Raw genomic sequence first — 19,839 nt, forward strand, 5'->3', positions numbered from 1 at the left:
AGACGTTGCACTTTGTCTTGTCTTACAGTGCCCTTTATACTGCAGTCTCTTTTGTCTGATGTCGTGTGGGTCTATGAATATATCCTTCTTCAAGTGCAGGGCCTCACTGTTTTCAGCTCAAAATCTTCCTAATGCTGCTAATCTCATATTAACAGCCTACTGACACAGCAGACACCAGGAGAAACAGAGATTGCCAGAGACCAGCTCTCTGGCCCTGTGACCGTGTGCTGGTCAGATCTGGATTAATACTTGAAGAGATTTACCCCAGGAAGCCTTGTTACAGGTGCGTGCATCTCTAACATGCTTTGAGCTACTGCAGGAGTGGGGAAGAGTGGAACCTGTGAGTTTACAGATGGTAAACATGAAAATAAAGACCCTTGGGCAACTTAGGCTCATTTCATTTGTTTTTCTGCATAAACATCACAATTATAGGGAACAGAAATCCTTCTCTTCTCAGCTAAGGGGCACCTAGGCAGAGACTGATATCCCACATATGACACAAAATGCATTATGATGTACCCCAAAACAACATCTCCCTCTTACTGTACAAAACTGACAGCTGATCTCCCTGAATTTAATCCTTTCTAATACTACAATCTGTTTTCTGGAAATTAGGCTTTGTCTACATGGGCAAGTTTTATTGGTACAAACTCACATATGATTTTAAATTGATAGTTATATTGGTATAACCCTCCATGGAGGCACTCTGATTCCATTGTAAGTGTGGCCTCATTTATTTTGGCTTAGCTTAAAAATAGCTACACTTATACTGGAATAAGTGTCCATGTAGGAGAATTACACCAGTATAACTATACTGGTATAACTGGCAAAACTTTCCTATGTAGACAAGGACTCCTTCTGAAAAATAAAATAATCTCCCAGAAACTGCTATGCTGATGTTGGCTTGTCTCTGATAGGGCTGCCAGTTTTGGTTGGGCGTATTCCTGGAGGTTTCATCACATGACATAATCTTTAATTAAAGATTAATATTTAATTCCTGGAGAGTCCAGGACAATCCTGGAGGGTTGGTAGCCATAGTCTCTGAGTCAGGACTAATATCCCTAAAAGAGCAACATGTTTTAATTTTGCCTGGTAAGCTGCCAATGAAATAAGTGAACCCGTTATTGAGTTACTGTACTATTGTTTGTGGCACTAATGGTGACTGTAGGTGGTTTGCCTTCAAAGCACCATACTGTCCCCTATAGGAATAAAGAGAGAAGTACAAAAACATTCCCCCATGCCTTACAGAGCAGAACTGAACTTTTATTCCATCACTCACACTATGGTGCCTGCCAATCCAGCTGAGCTTCTTAAAAGATTAGCTTGCATCTCATGCAAACCTTTGGCTTAAAAACAACTCTGCCTCTCTCCTGTTTTCTATACCTGTAATATAATTGTATTATTGTTGTTGCTTTTATTTCTTTTCCCTTGTTCTTTATTAGCAGGGACATTTGCATGGAAATAGTCAGAGCCACTTAGGAGCTGATCTCCTGCTGCTTATTTTCACTTCCCCCTCCCCCTGAAACAATGATCCTCTGTTTTTAAAATCACACTCATCCCCACAGCAACCACTCTAATGTCACCAATACAACATTGTTCTCTCCTTCCAAGGACCAAAATATTCTTGGCTGTCCTCCTTAAATGACACACTTGAACAGTATATTTGCATATTGCTAACTTACCTCATTTTCATGCTCTCTCTCTTGCTCCCTGTCTGATTCTGGATGGGACTATTCCGCAACTGTTTGCCTCTTTCAAAATTGATTCCTTCTCCATATTTGGGAATTTATGTTGGGCACTAACTGCTACAACCCATTCTCTTCCCACAGTGCACACTGGGAGTTATAGTTTCCAGCAAGGAATGTTGTTTTCCAACATTCAAACAGCCAACAAAGGCAACAGAGAGAAAGATGTCTGAGGATGACCCTTGTTTTCCTTCTTAATTATAATCCACCCCCTCTTTTAACGGTGTTTTAATCCTCTGGTTTGTTGTACCTTCTCCTCAATGATATCTGCCTAGGTTTTCATACTGCAGTCATCACCATGGCATATGAGTGCCTCACACAACAAAGCACACATTAAAGACCCTACTACATTCTAGTTTGGTAAGTGATGCTATAGCTCAATATGTTTATCTTATTATGGAAGGGAGCAGGTGCTCCTCTTTGCCTGTGCTAAGTAATTATATGCAAAAACCAGGATAGGGCAACAGTAAAGCTGATACATTTCAGTCACACTACTCCTCCAACCAGAAACATCAGAGTTAAATCCCCCTTAAAGCCTTTTCTCTGCCACTTTAGGCATATGCGTTGCATTAATGACTTTCATTAAATGATCACGCACCAACAGTGGGCAACTAGCAAACATACAAAACAGCACAACTTATCGGGCCTCTCAGCTGGAAGTATATGATTGTAGGCAGTTTTCTCATTGTGTAATACTGATTTATGTTCAAACTGCTCTATTTCCATAATAGTTAAGCATATGTAGTATTTTATATTACTGCATGTACATTGTGAGGTCATACAATTGTAATGCCAACACTGCAGCTCATTGGACAAACTGTTTCATCCTTTTTAAAAAGTGCTGTAGTAGTGAACGCATGAATACTCATGAACAGAAAGGATTCCTGAGGAGATCTCATGGTGTGTAGTACAATGTAGGGAGAAGAAGCCCTGGAAGGCTTGCATTTATCTGGTATATCTGGAAGCTACTGGCCTTGAGTACACCAATATCCTTTTAACAAGTTTCCAAGAAGCACCACTGATACGCCTCAGAGGGAGCCAGCCACATGCTGCCACAATACAGGGCCCTTGAGGATCATGGAGGAGAAACAGGAAGAAAAACAGGAATTCCTTCAAAAAAAGAAACTGTGCATTGTGACCAGATCCAACATATTTCACAGTGTAAGCCCTGCCCCTTTCTCTCAAGTCTGCTCCCTGCAAGTGTTTTTGTTTATTTATTTAGAGAGAGAAAGCTTGGGACCTCAACTTTAGTTAGTCAGCTTTTGCCAGTGAATGGAGCAAACTTCAACTTGACCCTGAACTCTGAGTTTGGCTACATTAAAATAACTGTTTTCTAGATCCTTGAAAACTGTTTGGTTGAGTAAATGTATGTTGTTAGGGCAACATCTTGTGACTAAACAGAAGAAGTGCAGTCTCTTAGTCCTACTGATACTGGCTTCTTTGACTCTCCTGCTTACCAGTGGAGCTGAAGGTGGAAACTTTGGTTTGGACTTAGTTTTTTCATAGGAGAAGTCCTGGTGGCCAGAGAAGTCAAAGATTTTGATAAACGTTGTGTCCTTATTTGAACCAAAGGCAAACTCTGAGACTCAAGCCCTTTGAGACTCGTCAATAAGATAGAGACACATAACCTATCCTACATCAAGAAAATTCTTCTCTCTCATGCATATGCAGACTTGCAACATCAGGTCTTCCTCTCTTCCAGGGCAGTTCATGTCTTTTCAGCATGCCACCACTGCATGCAAACTGGGATTTATAGACAGAAACGCAAAAGTGTGCCATCTTGCAGTCAATCCTTTCATGATACAAGATAATCCCAACATTTCTCTATAACATAGTTCTCTTTAGAAACTTTTCAGGATGGTATGTGCATGAATCTCTGAGCACACTTTTGATTGGGAATGATCCTACACTACATGTATTACGATATAGTATTAACTTCAAGGACTTAATATTCAATATATTTGCAATGTGGCCAAGTTAGAGTGGCTATGAGCACCACGCTGCCTTTTACATTTGCTTGGTTCTAGCCAGCTCTGACTCTTTATCTACAGAACACATTAATTTTCCAAAAAATGACAATATAATGTAGACTTGCAAAATTCAATTTCCCTATGCTCACACAGCAAGTATTATTTGTTTTTGGAAGGTGAGTAACTTTTTTATTATAATTTACCTTCCTGGTAGTCAGTGGGTGAGAGGGTCTTGCGTGTGAGCAGGTAAATGTTCATGCCAATTTTGCATGGCTTACATAATGATGCTTTGCACAGACAGCCTTTGTCAGCTATAGAGATAAAGAACTTTACAAATTAGGTAACAGAGGCTAAGTGACCTGATTTTTGAGGCTGTTGATCGCCCACAACTCCCTTAGAGCTCCCACTAAGTTCTAGCTGCTCAACATTTTTGACAATCTGGCCACATGTGACTTTCTTAAGGTCACACAGCAAGTCAGTGACAGAGAGAAGAACAGAACCTGAAACTCCTGATGACTCCCATTATCAGTTTCAGTCATCTAGAGTGACCATAGCTGCCTCATGTTCAAAGAGTAGTATTCCTTTGATACAATAACTATTAATAGCAATAGCTTTTAAAAACACTTAAAGGCCTTCTGTCTGGATTCCAGAGAGCCTGCTTTTTTTTTAAATAAGTCAGAGGAAAACAGGCTAGGTCACTGCTCATCACCCCCCTCCCTCCCTCATGCTCTATTCTATTGTGTTCTAATGCAGCATAACGAAAACTAGCTCTTTACAGCAATTGTGGGATTTCAGGCACCCAGGGTCTTATTTTCAGAGATGCTGAACTCCAGCTGATTTCTCTTACACTGGTGGATGCTCAGTACCAGGGCCGGCTCCAGGGTTTTTGCCGCTCCAAGTGGCGGAAAAAAAAAAGAAAGAAAAACTGCGATCGCAATTGGCGGCACTTTGGCGGCAGCTCCACTGCACTGCTTTCTTCTTCATCAGCAATTCTGCAACAGGTCCTTCCCTCTGAGAGGCACCGAGGGACCCGCCGCCAAAGAACCCGATGTGCTGCCCCTTCCCCTTAGCCTCCCCATGCACCTGCTTGCTGAGCTGGAGCCTGGAGCAGGCCCTGCTCAGTACCTCTTAAACTCAGGTCCCAAGTCCTGAAGGGTCAGTTGTGTCATCCCAGGTGGGCCCAGTGGGTTCTGAAATCCTCACTTTCATGGAAAGCTGCGGCTTGGCATTTGCTGCGTTCAGGGCTTCAGAGTCCAAACCCATCGCAGATCAGTGAAGATTTACTCTGCCATAAGGAATGGTGAAAATCAACAGACAAAGTAATTCCATTTCTACTGGCATCCGAGGGAAAGAGGGCCAGCCCTTCCCACCCCTGCTCAGCATAACCCCTGGAACCTGAAGCTAAACCCTACATCTACAAACCCCTCGGCACGGTTCTAAATCCCAGAGCAGACCACATTCTGCTTGATTTCCTCCTCCAACCTTCCTGCAACAGCAGAACCGTGACCCAAAGAAACTACAATTCCCATAGTCCCCTGCACAGGGTTTGAGCGCTGCGAGGCGTGCGGGTAGGCGGGGAAGATTGCCATGCCCCAGGCTTTTTGGAAACGCAGCAAATAGGGGCTCCCCCTGATCTGGGGGGGGCCGGGCTGTGCTGGCTGCCTTTGCACGCTGCGCCTGCTGGAACCAGCGGGCATAAGCCGCAAGCCAGGACACAGCACCGATCGCCGGCGCAGAGCTTCAGCTTGGTGCGCGCGGGCTCTCAGGCCCAGCGCAGCGTGCGCTGTAAAATCGCGCGGAGCCTCCCGCTGCCGCTGCGCTCCACTCCCCGGTGCATGGCTGGAGCGTGAACCCGCGCGTGGGAGGATCCAGCCCGTACGTGCACCGGGGGGCGCTGCGGGAGCAGCTGGGTCACAAGCAGGCGATGGCTCCGAAGGAGATCGGGGACGGGATTCAAAGGCACGTAGCCAAGCCCAGATGCTAAGAGCCGCCACTCCCGAGCGCCATGAAGAACGACTTGCCTGTGTCCTCAGCTGGACTCGGCGGGCCGGCAGGTTTCCTCAGGAGCAGCGAGCCTCTGTCCTTGTCTCCCGTGCCAGCCCCAGCGACCTCTTTGTTGGAGGAGGCTGCGGACTTGCTGGTGGTGCACCTGGACTTTGCTGCTGCTCTGGACAGGTGTGAGCGGGGCTGCGAAAGCCTTGCCTCGGACCCTGACTGTGAAAGGTACGGGGGGGAGTTCCCAGTCACCCCTGGGCGTGGAGCAGGGGAGGTTCCCGCTGCTTAGTTACTCAGGGCAAACGCAGGCAGGGCCTGTGCAGCCGGTTCCCTGCGAAATCTGCTCAGATCGAAGCGCAGACGAAAGCTGATCCAGGTGACTCCTGGACAGAAAAGTCTTGGCTTTTCTTTGTGACCACACTGGAGTACAGTAGACCTGAGATGTTTGACAAGACTCAACTAAGATCTAATGTATCAGTGTAACATCTGTTAAGTCCTGCCTTCGGGGACCCCATTGTGAACTCCTATCGACCCTGAATATTTTTAATCAATCCCTTTGAAATATTTTGCTCAGAAACAGTGCTGCTACTGTGGGATCTGGGGTTCTGGCTTTGGATTTTTTTGCCCCTCTTTTCCCCTCAGTCTTCTACTTGGGTAGAGTTGCAAGTGTTACTGGTCAGTCGGTGCTGTTGTCTTTTGTGTGACACATAAAGCAGAGATCCTTGATCATCTTTGGCAGTTCAAAATTTCATAACATTTTTTTACAGTAATGAGAGTGTTAATAGTGGTATCTTGGCCAAATTCTGATTTGTCAAATTAGTTTTTAACCCTTCGTGCTGTTTCAGTTGGAAATAATACATTATTGCGTGCTTTCAACCCTGAAGTGGGATGTAATGTTGCTGTTCTCTATACAAACAGCTGATTTGTTTCATCCAGCAGCAACTGTATGCCACAGCTAAGGGAAATGATTCCTGTATATGAAGTGCTTGCAGAGCCTTGAGAATCAAGGCATTTTGATAATCATAGGTCTAAGAATGTATAAGGACTCAGAAAAATGAAGCTTGGGATTATTGATCATGCTTTATATTAAGGTTCTATTTATAAAGGATTAATGAATATTTAGTGCATGATTTAGTAAATGGTTAATGTATTGTTTTAGAATGCAGCAAGTCAATACATGACTTATAGCCATCTATAACACTTACTGACATGCTTAAACTCTGTTTTTATTTTAATACAACTACATCTAGGAACAAAGAATGTAGACCATACATACATGTTGAGGGACTCTATTCTGGGAAGCAGTGACTGAAAATAATTTTGGGGTTCATAGTGGATAGTCAGCTGAACATGAGCTCCCTGCGTGATGCCATGGCCAAAAGGGCTAATGTAATCCTTGGATGCATAAGCAGGGGAATCTCAAGTAGGGGTAGGGAGACTATTTTATATCTGTGTTTGGCATTGGTGGGACTGCTGCTGCCCTACTGTGTCCAGTTATGGTGTCCACAATTCAAGATGGATGTTGATAAATTGGAGAAGATTCAGAGAAGAGCCACGATAATGATTAAAAGAGCTGAATCTATTTAGCTTAACAAAGAGAAGGTTAAGGGGTGACTTAATTACAGTCTGTAAGAACCTGCATGGAGACTATTTAATAATGGATCCTTCAATGTAGCAGAGAAAGGTATAATGTGGTCTGATTGGCTGGAAGTTGAAGCTAGACAAATTCAGACTGGAAATAAGGTATATCGTTTTAAGTGTGAGCGTAATTAACCACTGGAACAATTTACCCAGGGTCATGGTGGATTCTTTATCACTGACTATTTTGAAATTAAGATTGGATATTTTGCTAAAATACGCTCTGGGAATTGTTTTGGAGAAGTTTTATGGCCTGTGTTGTACTGGAGGTCAGACTAGATGATCACAATAGTCCCTTCTGTCTTTGGAATCTAGGAATTTCTCTTATTGTAAGCATGTTACAGAGATAAACAATATCTATAATTTATTAGCCTTTTATAAATCACTATATTTAGGGATAGTTTTGTTCCTTTGTCTGTTACTAGGGAGATGCATAGAAACAGACTCTGAGTGCCTTAGGTCTTCTAGTCTTGTTGCTCTTCCCCCCCGCCCCCCCTCCCCCGGTCTGAAGACAAAAATACTCCTCCTGCTCCTCCTCATTTCCAAAACTGTGTACCTAATACAGGTTTATGACTTGTGGTGGACGAAATGAACAGATGAACTCTTAAAGGGACTTACGCACAGCTCTTCCAATGTATTTAGGCTTGTAACTCCCATTTCTCTGGAGGTCCTGCCAATTAACAGATCTAGTCTAGCTCTGCTTTGCTTGTTAGTTATGATGAGTTCAAAAGCCATCAGAATGATGTAGTTTACTGAGCTTATTATGCCCCATGAAAATATAGCCCAGAGGTTCTTATGGTACTACTAGATACTAAAGAATCCACAAACATATTTAAAAGTGGGGAGGGGCATGAAGATGAGAATTCCCTGGAAGAACAGGAGGAGGCATAGCTCAGTGGTTTGAGCATTGCCCTGCTAAACCCAGAGTTGTGAGTTCAGTTCTTGAGGAGGCCACTTAGGGATCTGGGGCAAAATCAGTACTTGGTCCTGCTAGTGAAGGTAGGGGATTGGGCTCAATGACCTTTCAAGGTCCCTTCCAGCTCTGAGATTGGTGTGTGTGTGTGTATATATATATATATATATAATATATAAAAAACACATTTGTAAAACAGCATTAAAATTATGTTAGGATTAGTCACAACAAGGATAGAGCCTATACTTGTTACCTGGCCAAAGAGCCAGGGAGGGACACTATAAAAAAATTCCCCCAGATGGGAAAGGAATGGTTTAGGTTGATATTTTATTTGCTATATTACAGTCACACCCAGAGACCCCACTGACGATGAAGGCCCCATTGTGCTAAGTGCTGCACAAACACACAGCCTATCTCAAAGGCCTACAAAGGGTGGGAGGGAAGACATAGAATCCTCATTTTATAGGTGGGGAACTAAAGGCTTATCTACACTTAAAATGCCACAGTTGCCTAGCTGCACCGCTGTAGCATTTCAGTGAAGGCACTGCCTGCACCAATGGTAATCCACCTCCTCCAGAGGCAGTACTAGGTCTATGGGAGAATTCTCTCATCAACCTATTGCTTTCTACACTGTGGGTTAGGTTGGTTTCACTGCATCACTCAGAGGTGTGGATTTTTCACCCCCGACTGACTTAGTTATACCAACCTAATTTCCTAGTGTTGACCAGGCCTGAGGCAGAGAGAATGGTTGAATCACTGACTCTGTCGCACAAGCAGGGCGAGGAATTGAACCCAGTTTTCTTGAAAATTTATCTAGGTTTGGAATCTCTTACAATAACAATTTCAACACATTGTCAGTCCTAACATAATAATGATGCCAGTAGTCCTTGTCGTGATTTTTAGTCACCAAACTATTACTAGAGGCTAGATTGTTAAAAGCATAAACTAATTTAAAGGTACATTTGTCTTGTTTTGGCTGCTTTAATACATGTGAATATAGACGACAACTGATTAGTGTGAAATGGGGTCTATGCATGATTGAGAGATGTGGGATTTCTGGAGATATGAAACAAACATGTCCAGCTAAAAAGGCTGAATATTGTCTGTGCTTTTGGGGAAAAAGCTACTGAGGAGGAATTAGAAAGCTCCCATCATTAGATGTTAGGAGGGGAAGGATTTTGAAACAGCATTTCTCACAAGTGCTCATTTGGACTATCTTGTCTGTTGGGCAGCTCTGCGGAAGTGAAGTGTTCCCTGTGCATTGTGGGGATCCAGGCCCTGGCAGAGATGAACCGGTGGAGAGAAGTTCTGTCTTGGGTCCTACAGTATTACCAGGTCCCTGAACGTCTGCCTCCAAAAATTCTGGAACTGTGGTGAGTAATTATCTGTACTTTCCGGATATGTTCTGCCTAAAATACCTACGTTCCACAACCTGTATGTGTAGTGTGCTGTATGGCGTTCTAGTTGGGCTTTTTCCTTCCTGTCTCTCCTTCTTATCTCCCCCTGCACAAGAAGGGGGCCAGGCACAGCTGTTAAGAGGGAACCTTTTCAGAATGAAAGAACAGAGCTGAACTTGGTTTTCTGCAGCATCTTTCATTTTCAAGGAATGCCACAATGATAGGTTAGAAGTTGTTTTGCCTCTTCCACAGCTAGAGACACTGGAACCTGTTAGTGTGAGAAGGGATGTTGCCCTGACACCAAGATCACACATCCCAGGTGTTATGTGATCTTTATCTAGGACCTGTAGTCAGGCAGTGGTTTAACATCTCCACTAGAATACGTTGCCTCAAACAGTGCAGCATCTCCCTAGTGCTTTACTGCAGAGAAAGACATGTTGTTCCCTCCTCTTTTTCATTTGCAGGGCTGGACTACTGTGACTGTCTCCTGACTGAAGCTAACAGAATGTTAGGAACCATTACGAAAGGGATAGATAATAAGACAGAAAATATATTGTCTTTATATAAATCCATGGTACATCCACTTCTTGAATATTGTGTGCAGATCTGATCACCCTATCACAAAACAGACCCATTGGAATTGGAAAAAGAGAAGGGTAACAAAAATGATTAGGGATATGGAACAGCTTCTGTATGAGACTAGGACCTTTCAGCTTGGAAAAGAGATGACTGAGGGGAAACATGATAGAGGTCTATAAAATCTTGACTGGTGTGGAGAAAGTGAATTAGGAAGGGTTATTTACTCCTTCACATAACACAAGAAGTAGGGGGACACCCAATGAAATTAATAGGCAACAGGTTTTAAACGAACAAAAGGAAATACTTCTTCACACAGTGCACAGTCAGCCTGTGGAACTCCTTGCTAGGGGATGTTGCAAAGACCAAAACTATAACAGGGTTTAAACCCCCCCCCCCAAAAAAAAACAAAAAACAAAACTAAAGTTCATGGAGAATAGGTCCATTAATAGCTATTAGTCAGGATGGTCAAGGATGCAACACCATGCTCTGAACGTCCCCAGCCTCTGTTTGCCAGAAGCTGGTAGTGGACAACAGGGGATGGATCATTGATGATACCTGTTCTGTTCAGTCCTTCCAACAGTGGCCAATGCCAGATGCTTCAGAAGACAGGATACTGGGCTAGAAGGACCTTTGATCTGACTCAGTATGGCCATTCTTATGTTCTCATAGGAATCCTTGTGATGAAAGATGCCATGGCACCTGACTTATAAATAGCCAAAGAACCACTTCATCAATGAATGGAATGAGATTACACTAAATACCTAAGAAAAATCCAGAGACTCTTCTCCATCAGAAGTGTGGTTTTTTTTAATTCAATTTTTAGCAGGAGGAGAAAAAGAGTGCTGCAAGAAGTTGAATATATAAAAGTATTAAGTACTCATTTCTAGGGCTTTCCACCTATGGATCTCAAAGCACTTTATAAAGGCAGGCAAGTACCATTCCAAGTGATTGCTGGAGCAAATCTAGTCTCCCTTGGAAGTACGGGTGTCTTAGAAGAAGGTGTGCAGGAGTCTTATTACTGAGAGCATGGAGTTGTGAAAGGGTTTGGCCTCTCTAGAAAGGAGGAGAAAATTGATTTGATGCTTGTTATGGAGGAGGAGGTTGAGGAGGGCTTGGCAGCTGTGGAAAGGGGGTTGGGTGCTGAGGATCATGATTATCCAAGCCTGAGCAGAGAGTATTATTCAGAGCTATGAAAAGCCACATGCAGCTTGAGAGCCTTAAATTGAGTGTAACGGGTCTCGGAACATTTGATTCTCTGATTAATGTATTTCACCCATTACTCAAGTCTGTGTATTTGCCAGCCTTCATGACCCCTCATGTCAAAACCCAAAGGGTCCGAGAGCTGCCCAGTAATGTACTGCCTGATGTGTCTTGTTATGTCATGAATTTTGTGGCCTTAGCAAAGACTCAGACCCTATGATGCCCTCAGTAAGTGCAGGGAGAAGGTCCCATGCCACCACCAGTGAAGAGCATGTGTTTAAGATGATAATATTTCTTACATTTTAGCAGTGACTGCTGTACTAGACCTTTGCTCCCTGCTCAGGTGATGAAAGGCTGGGAACGTTGCTGGGAGAGGAAGGAAGCTTGGCCTCTGTGGGTGTCTGCACTGCACTTGAGCGGTGTCATTCCCATTGTGATAGATAGACTTGCCCTAGCTCAGCTCAACCTAGTGCACTAAAATAGCAGTATAGACATTGTGGTTCTGGTGATAGCTTGGGCTAGGCATCCGAATCCCAGCCCCCCCCGGCTTCCCCTTGGATCCAAGCTCGGGTGGCTAGGCCAAGCTGCCACCAGTGCTGTAGCAGCTACACTGCTGTTCTTAGTGCGGTAGCTAGACCTGAGCTAGTGCATGTCTGTCTACCCACACTGGGAATCGCACCTTCTTGCTGCAGTGTAGGCACATGCTGAGGGGTTGCTTCCTAGGGACTCCCCCCGCTCTGCATGGAGTGCAGATTGTCACTGAGGGATCTATGTCCAGTTCCAGTCATAGATGACTGAAGTTGGTAACTGTAAGTGATCTCAACTTTGCAAATAGATTGTAGTGTAATATTAATGTTTTTTCTTGCATTCTAGCATCCTTTTGTACAGCACAGTGAAGGAGCCCCATGTGATGTTGGAAGTTGACAGTTATTGGCTGAGAGATCTAACCAATCAGAGCCTGCCTTCATATGGCACTTTGATGGAGTTGCATCTGTTGCATGTGTTGCTTCCCCTTGGACAATTTGTGGAGGCAGAGGAGCTGGTACAGGGCTGTGACGCTCTCAACAAAGAGCAACAACTTGAGGCCCTGAGGACCATTAATGAGAGGAGGTATCAGTGGGTGCAACAGGAAGAGACGCAGTCAGCCCCCGAAGAGCAACCAGCCACAGCGAGGGAGAAGCTGTTAAGTAGGTGCTCTCTCTAACCCTCACAATCCTGCTTTCCTCTTCCAAGGCGTAGAAGAAGGAGCCACTGAACTTGGGCCAAATCACTCTTTATTTGTATTTAGACTTATGTTAAGTGTTTTACCTACCTGCTCTTGGTGCTTTCACTATAGTTAAAACTCACAATGTCAACATGCAGCTCAACACATACCATCTACTGATTGCCTCTCCCTCTCACATAACGACTACACTACAGGGTTATGCTAGCATAGCTACAGCTCCATGTCAATGTTTTGCTAGTTTCCATAGTGTAGACATGGCCTTAGTGTGCTGGCTTAGTGGGTATTAACTGTTAACTAACAATATTGCCAGGGGATGTTCCTTCTGACCTCTTACATGGCATGTGCATAAACAAATGCTCTTGCTCAATATGAGTTGCAAAGACAGTTTATCTTTCACATTAGAAAATTGCCTTAGTCTTTGCCAGTTTTTAAAATATACTACAGAAGAAATATGTAAAAACATGCAATTAAAACTTAAGACAGATGACATTTCCTCTAAAGGCTTATGTAGCTGCCAGTGTGAACTTTCTACTATCCTCCCCATGAATAATTTTCTTGTATTCTCATTTTTTGAGCCCATGTAGTAGAATATATGGGTGGGAATTAAGCACTTATTAGACCTAAGAATTCCCAATTAATCCAGGTATTCTTGTCTCCAGGGGGCTCCAGCACCTGGCTAGGGCATCCCTCCCTTATGGGACACTAATATTGATAATTGTATAAAGTTCTTTGGGTACAAGCTTCCTCTTCAGTAACAACTACCATAAAGCTTTTAGAAAGAAAGCAAGCAAGCAGGAAAAGAAAGCAACACACCTCTGTTAATAGCGGTCCAATTAGGAAGTCATGTGGATTGCAGGAGCCAATGTGATGTTACATCCTTGCTAATAGCAGACAGGCCAGGAGTGCTTGAGGAGCCCAGGGATGAACACAGCATTCCTCCTTCTAATAGCTGCCCGGTCATGGGGTGCATCACTCACCAGCGGGCTGGCACGTCCTCCTGGCCACTCTGGAAATTAGCTGGAGGCCATCACCCCCATTCATGGCTTGCACATCATCACTCTGTCTCCACATCTGCCAGTGGTCACTCTTACAGCCTCAGGAACCACAGCACCCTCTTCGTGACTTGACCGTCCAGCTGTGTCACTATCCGTGTTCCCCCCTTCTAGGGGTTAGTATCTCAGTCCACCCACTACTCCTGGCCCAACCCAGGGAGTTTACAGATAGCAGCCTCTTGCTGCAACTCTTTTTAATTTCTCCCAATGCTGTTAAGTTTCCCTGGGCTACTTCCCTGTAGCCCCAGCACCTTCTTCTCCCTAACTTCAGGGCATACAACCACGCAGCTCCAGCAGCTAATCAGGAGCTCATTCTTGCTCCCCTTCTCTGTGAGTAATTGCTCTGTCCAAAGTGCCATAGGTCTTTTTGCCTACTAGAGACACAGTCCTCACTCCTTGAGCTCCCAGCAGCAGCTTATTCTACTCTGCCCTGCAGCTCCTTTTATGTGAGCTTGCTTGGCCCTGATTGGTTGTTCCCTGCAACTCCTCCCTGATTGGCTGCACTCACACAGCCTCTCTGGACCACTCGGAGGACTCACCTCCCACTGCTTGCTGCTGCAGTTAACCCTTCCTTGTCCAGTGTGGGGCAGACACCCTATCACATGCTCCATTGAGATAGCTTTTGGAACCCAGCAGCTTTTCTATGCCGTCTTATTTTCCTTGCCCCTTCCTTTAACCACCTCTTGTACTTGTATTCCAGGCTCTGTGTCCCGAAAGTTATTGACCATATTAACAGTGCTGCGTAGAGCACTGGGATCCATGTCAAGCCACTTCTGTTCCAGCCCTTACAAAAAGATGCTCTTGGCTGCTCTCATAGTATGCCTTGTGGTGGTGAGACTAGACCCGGGTATGTGTTTAAGGCTTCTGAATGTTATTTGTTATCTGTCTTATGGTTATGAACAAGAAACCGGGAATTGCTAGGGTTGGGCTTGGAAAAGGAACATTTATTCAAGCCTCTCCCTTTAGGAGTTACTGTGAGATATGGTACAGGAGTGGTAGGTGTGCGGGATCTCACAGCTACTATTATTTCCAGCTTTTTCCACTAAAAGGTCACTGAAGGGAGATGTGTAGGACAGCTGGCTGTAAATAAACCTATAGCTACTGCATCCGTGGCCTTTCCTAACGAAAGGTACTGTCAGAAAGTGTTCTGAAGCACAGGCTGTGGGCAGTTCGCAGCTATCCAGTGCCAGACTCTGCCTCTGTCAGAGAAAGATGCTGCAAAAGTGTTGGCTGTGGGAAATACAGAGTGGTAAGAATGGTTGTGACTGGTGAACTTTAGAAAAGTAATTTAGCTCTAACCTCAGCCTTGATCCACTTAAGCTACAAGCCAACCCAAAACTACCCTAAAAGGCACTCATTAGCATTCAGAAAGTCTGTGGACATAGATCCCCGCCTCCCTTTTGTAAGGAGAGTTTCCAGTGTTTCTGCTAGTCCTAAGAATCTTCATTACTGAGGTACATGCTCAGTACCCCCCTACAGAGGGGACTTTTGAATCTTCAGTGCTGTTCTGTCAATCAGCCTTTGGAGGGTGAAGCATAGGTCACTGGGGAGGAGAGCAGCACCCTCTTCTCTATGCCCTGCAGCTTCTGCTAGGTGAGAGTCTGAGCACTCACCTCGGCAGGAATAAAGAGAAAACAAAGCTGATGGCTTCCCTTAACCCGAGTGGGGATCAGCTCCTTCTGAGTTTATAAAGAGAAGGGTAGCAAACATTAATGACATACTTTCGTTTTATTTTACAGCTGCTCCCACATCCCTGCCCTTCCTTTACAGGCTGGTCCAGCTCTGCCATCAGGCATGGATGGCTGTATTTTCTCCGTTCTATAGGCCTCCAGTTCAAGATTAAGTGGCTTTACGATGTGTTGCAAATCTTTTGTCTCTGTTGCTGTGCAAGTGGCAGTTTGTCTTGAGGATTTTAATCAGGCTCTACAAGGACTCCTGAGACCAATGTACTAATTCAAATGACCACACATGGGCTCCCATGCAGTGACATCTTCCTCTTTTGTCAGACTAAGAACCTGGCCTAGTGCTGTCTGGATTTTGAAACTGTCTCTGCTACTTGTCTCCCTGCTATGGAGCTCTGCAGCACAGCACTAACCCTGGAGGAATGTGCACATACAGATTTTTAGCCCTCCTTCTCTAACCCATGTCTTATTTAGATGTCCCCTGAAAGTGGTTGCTTGTGGTGTGGGTCCCAAGTGAGAGTCTGTAGCCAATGGCAAAGAACAATGACAGGCATTCTGAGAGACTGTTCCATCCTTGCAAATGTTTTTGAAGTTGTCCAAGAAGTGGGAGTGGAATTTCAGAGGGTATGGTTATGAAAGATCTCAGAGTACCAGGTCTACACGGAACCCTAGGAGCCAAAAAACTGTCCTGCCTTGGCACCCTTTAAATGCCCAGTTTCTGCAGCATCTGATTTGCGCCAAATATGTGAAACACTGTAAAATATTGCAAACTGAAATTGGAGCCCATTCTGTTCTGAGGGCCAGAGTTTCTGTTGTGACCCTGATGTGTCTTGGCATAGTCGTTCTCACTTTGGATTTAACAATCGTGGCTAGGCAAGCATATCAAGGTGATGGGATTCATTAGAAAGATGGATCCGTCAGCCCATTCTGTTGCCTGTCTGCATTGAGCACAAGCAATTATAGACCTTTCTGTCTTTCAGAAGATCATGAATACTAAATATTTGACACTGGATAAGTTAAAATAGGGGACAGCAGAGAAATGGAGATGGTGAGAGGCAAGAGCCAACAGAGTTGCTCTTGTTAATCTTAATATGCGTCGTATTTATTGAGTCTGACCTGCCGCATTACTTGAATTGTCATGTAGTTTCACTGCATACTTTGTGTCTGTATATCTTCCGTTGACATGCTTTCTATTTACATATTTAGATTTAAATATACAAGACTCCTAGCCACATGCCTAGACCTCCCAACAAGTATTTAGAATCACAATCCACAGAGTAATCATCCAGCAGCAAAACTGCACTCTTTCATACCAAGAGTAAATTAACAGGCCTCAAAATACATTTCCCCCTCTATCCAAAACCCTAGACCCCAGTCCTCCCCAAAAGCTCTAGCACATAGTGTTCTGATGGTCAACAGATCAAAGCTACTTCAGACTAGTGGTTGGGGGAGCGACTTCCAGGGTCAAAGGGCCCTCCTGGATAATACTTTGCAGCAGTTCCTGCCCCCATACCAAGTTGGCTTCACAGCTCAAGTGTCCTAGCTGGTTGTAGCTTTAACGGTATAAAACAGGGAGATACGTGATTATTCAGGTAGACAAGACCCAAACCACACCCTGAACTCCTCACCTCCCTGATAACTAAGAGGCATTCAGTGCAGATCCTTGTGCAATGTCCTATAACATGAGTCCTCTACAAAACATCCCACACGGCCTTCTGCCTTTGCAGTAACCATAGAAATAGCTGTGGGAGCTATTTCTAATCCTTCAAAAATGGCAGCAGCACACAGGTATCACAACAGCTGGCTGCATGCACTACAATGGTTTGTTAGCGGTTCCTCCTCTTAAGAGAGTCTGAGATTCCGTCTTCACTGCTAAACAACGCATCTGTTTTTCTGTGGCATAACTAACATGAACTATCCTGTGAAATCCTAGTGGAGACAAGGCTCTGTCGTGTTATTGAGAGGTAAACCAGGCAAGGTCAATGATGCAATGGGGGTTGGTAATATGAACAACTTTGCCTACCTCTCACTCAGAAGAAAGTACAGGAAGCTTGTTTCCATTAGGATATTACAGCGAGATAACTATTGTGCATTTATCTTTGCTGTGGAAAAACGTGTAGGCAGTTAAAACAAAGCCTTGAAGACCTTACACATGTTATTGTTTACATGCATCTGTAATGCACCTATTGCCATCATATCTCCATGAGCTCAGTCACAGATTCATCATTTCAAAGACTTTCAGCATAAAATAATCATATCCAGACTCTAAGGAGAAAGGCTCTGGGCTTGTCTACGTCGTGTGGCAATGGGGCCGTGATTTCTAAAATGTACTAGCTTGCACATTAATTGGTCTGTGTATTCCCTTCTGGTATGCACTAAAAGTTCCCTACCATGCTTTAACATAGTTCTGTTTCCAATAGTACTACGTTAAAGTGCACCAAGGAACTTCTGGTACACACCAGCAGGGACTACATGGTCTGATAAGTGTGCAACATGTTAGTGAACTTTAGAAATCATACTCCTGTAGAGTGCACTGCCAGACAACTTAGACAAGTCCTCTCTGTAACTCTTCTAAGAATGACTAGTTTGTACTTCCCAGTCTCATTGCAGGAGCTAGCTATGTACATACCTTTATGATCTAGTTACAGTGGTATCTGAGGGTGTCAAATTCTGCTTACTAATCATGTAGTCTGTCTTTCCGCCATTAATTAGGTGCCAGTTCGCATTTCCTCTGGCTCATTGTTGCAAATTTCTGTTTGTAGCCATGCTTGTGTATTGGGATCTTGTTCTGTGAGGAGCATACATGATGCTCTCGATTTCTGCTTAGAGGTTGCTTGATAATGTCTTAACTGTTCATTTCCATGGATCTTTTTAATATGTGTGAGTGATGCATAGATTAGCCACCTCAAATGTCTCCTAGTAATTTTGTATTTTAATTTGAATGTTTTTCATTGTGTTTAGCACAAAGTGAGACAAAGGATGGTGGAAACAGAAAAATATCACTTATGCAATTCTAATGGTTTTATTCATTTAATTTTAAATACTTAAGTAATAATTTTTATTCTGAAACTTATGTAGTCTCTTATTGTGATGCTCAATCGGGCTGGTCACAAAACAGTCTTTCATAACACTAGCATATACTATTGATAGGGAAACCCTGCCCTTGACCCTACTTACCCAAGGCCCCAGGCTTTTTGCTGAGAATAGAGTAAGAGTAGGCCCAAAAGCCTTTAGCTAAGAGCAAGAGTTTTAACTTTTGCTAAACTTGTTTTTCTGTACCAAGGGCATGCTGAGGCAGAAAGATGTGGTCAGGGCCCCAAAAAGAGGAACTAGAATTGGATAAAGGGGAACCAGAATATCTGTTAAGTTACAACAGCTGAGCCTGCTGTCAGGAGTACAGAAAAGGTGCTGGAATGGTCAAACCGCAGACTTGACTGGCAAAGACAATAACAGGAAAAACGATAGATAGAGAATTAATTGGTCAGCTTGCTTATCATCAGCATTATATTCCAAATAAGGCAAATAACATATATAACCAGCGTGCTACGTTTTGCGGTTTTAACCTTTATAAGCTTGGTAAAATTTGTAATATGTAGAGCAGCCAGCCTCTTGCTGTCTCTCCCTGCATATATGCTTGTATGAAATAAAAGAGCCTTGGGCTGTCTGATCTAAATTCAACGGTGTGGTTGATTTTCCACAACATTATTAAAAATATTTACATTTAGTGCATTGAATTCTTTGGAAATATGTTTCACTGCAAACAGCGGCCCTGATTCTGCAAGCATATGCTTTAATTAGATGAGTAGTACCATTCAGTTCTATGGGACTAATTACCCAATTAAATCTACTCATAAGCTGTGACCCTGCAAACACGAATGCATGTATTTTCATATAATGGATCAGAGTATTGAATATTTTTTTGCATATCTTCCCAGATGCTTTCAATTAAAGATGCAACATATATTGTTCATATGTTAAACTTTTTAATATGAAGCAGTATTTGTCTATTCATGATTTATATATGTTTGTATATACTTAACTGGCCAAGAATTTACAGAAACATGCAACAAGGAGTAAAGTATTCAATAATTCTTCATCTGTAGTTTCATTATTTTCCCCTATCCCTTACCACAATCAAAGAGCTTGTTTACCTTATGGGAAGATGCCACCATACATACCGTCTGTAGATGTGATAATTCTGCCACCAAACCCTTGCTGTAGGGGGGAGGGTGTCATAGTATAATTCCCAATTCTGAACCTTAGCGTCCAAAATATGGGTACTAGCATGAATTTCCCTAAGCTTAATTACCAGCTTAGATTCTGTAGTGCTGCCACCAATCAGGACTTAGAGTAGAGTGCCTGATAAACTCTGGTCTCCCCCAAAACCTTCCCTGGGGACCCCCAAGACCCAAATTCCTTGAGTCTCACAACAAAGGGGAATAA

General features: G+C 43.6%; 1 protein-coding gene across 1 annotated transcript; it reads left to right on the forward strand.

The window, feature by feature from the left end:
* Positions 1–5,266: 5,266 nt before the first annotated feature.
* Positions 5,267–19,492, forward strand: PEX26 (peroxisomal biogenesis factor 26). Its single transcript, XM_050937366.1, has 5 exons — positions 5,267–5,938; positions 9,494–9,634; positions 12,311–12,624; positions 14,415–14,561; positions 15,454–19,492. Exons 1-5 carry the CDS (start codon positions 5,721–5,723, stop codon positions 15,555–15,557), a joined length of 924 nt encoding a protein of 307 aa, XP_050793323.1. The 5' UTR covers positions 5,267–5,720; the 3' UTR covers positions 15,558–19,492.
* Positions 19,493–19,839: the final 347 nt, after the last annotated feature.

Source organism: Gopherus flavomarginatus, chromosome 1, assembly GCF_025201925.1.
Source record: "Gopherus flavomarginatus isolate rGopFla2 chromosome 1, rGopFla2.mat.asm, whole genome shotgun sequence".
NCBI classification, from domain to species: Eukaryota; Metazoa; Chordata; order Testudines; family Testudinidae; genus Gopherus; species Gopherus flavomarginatus.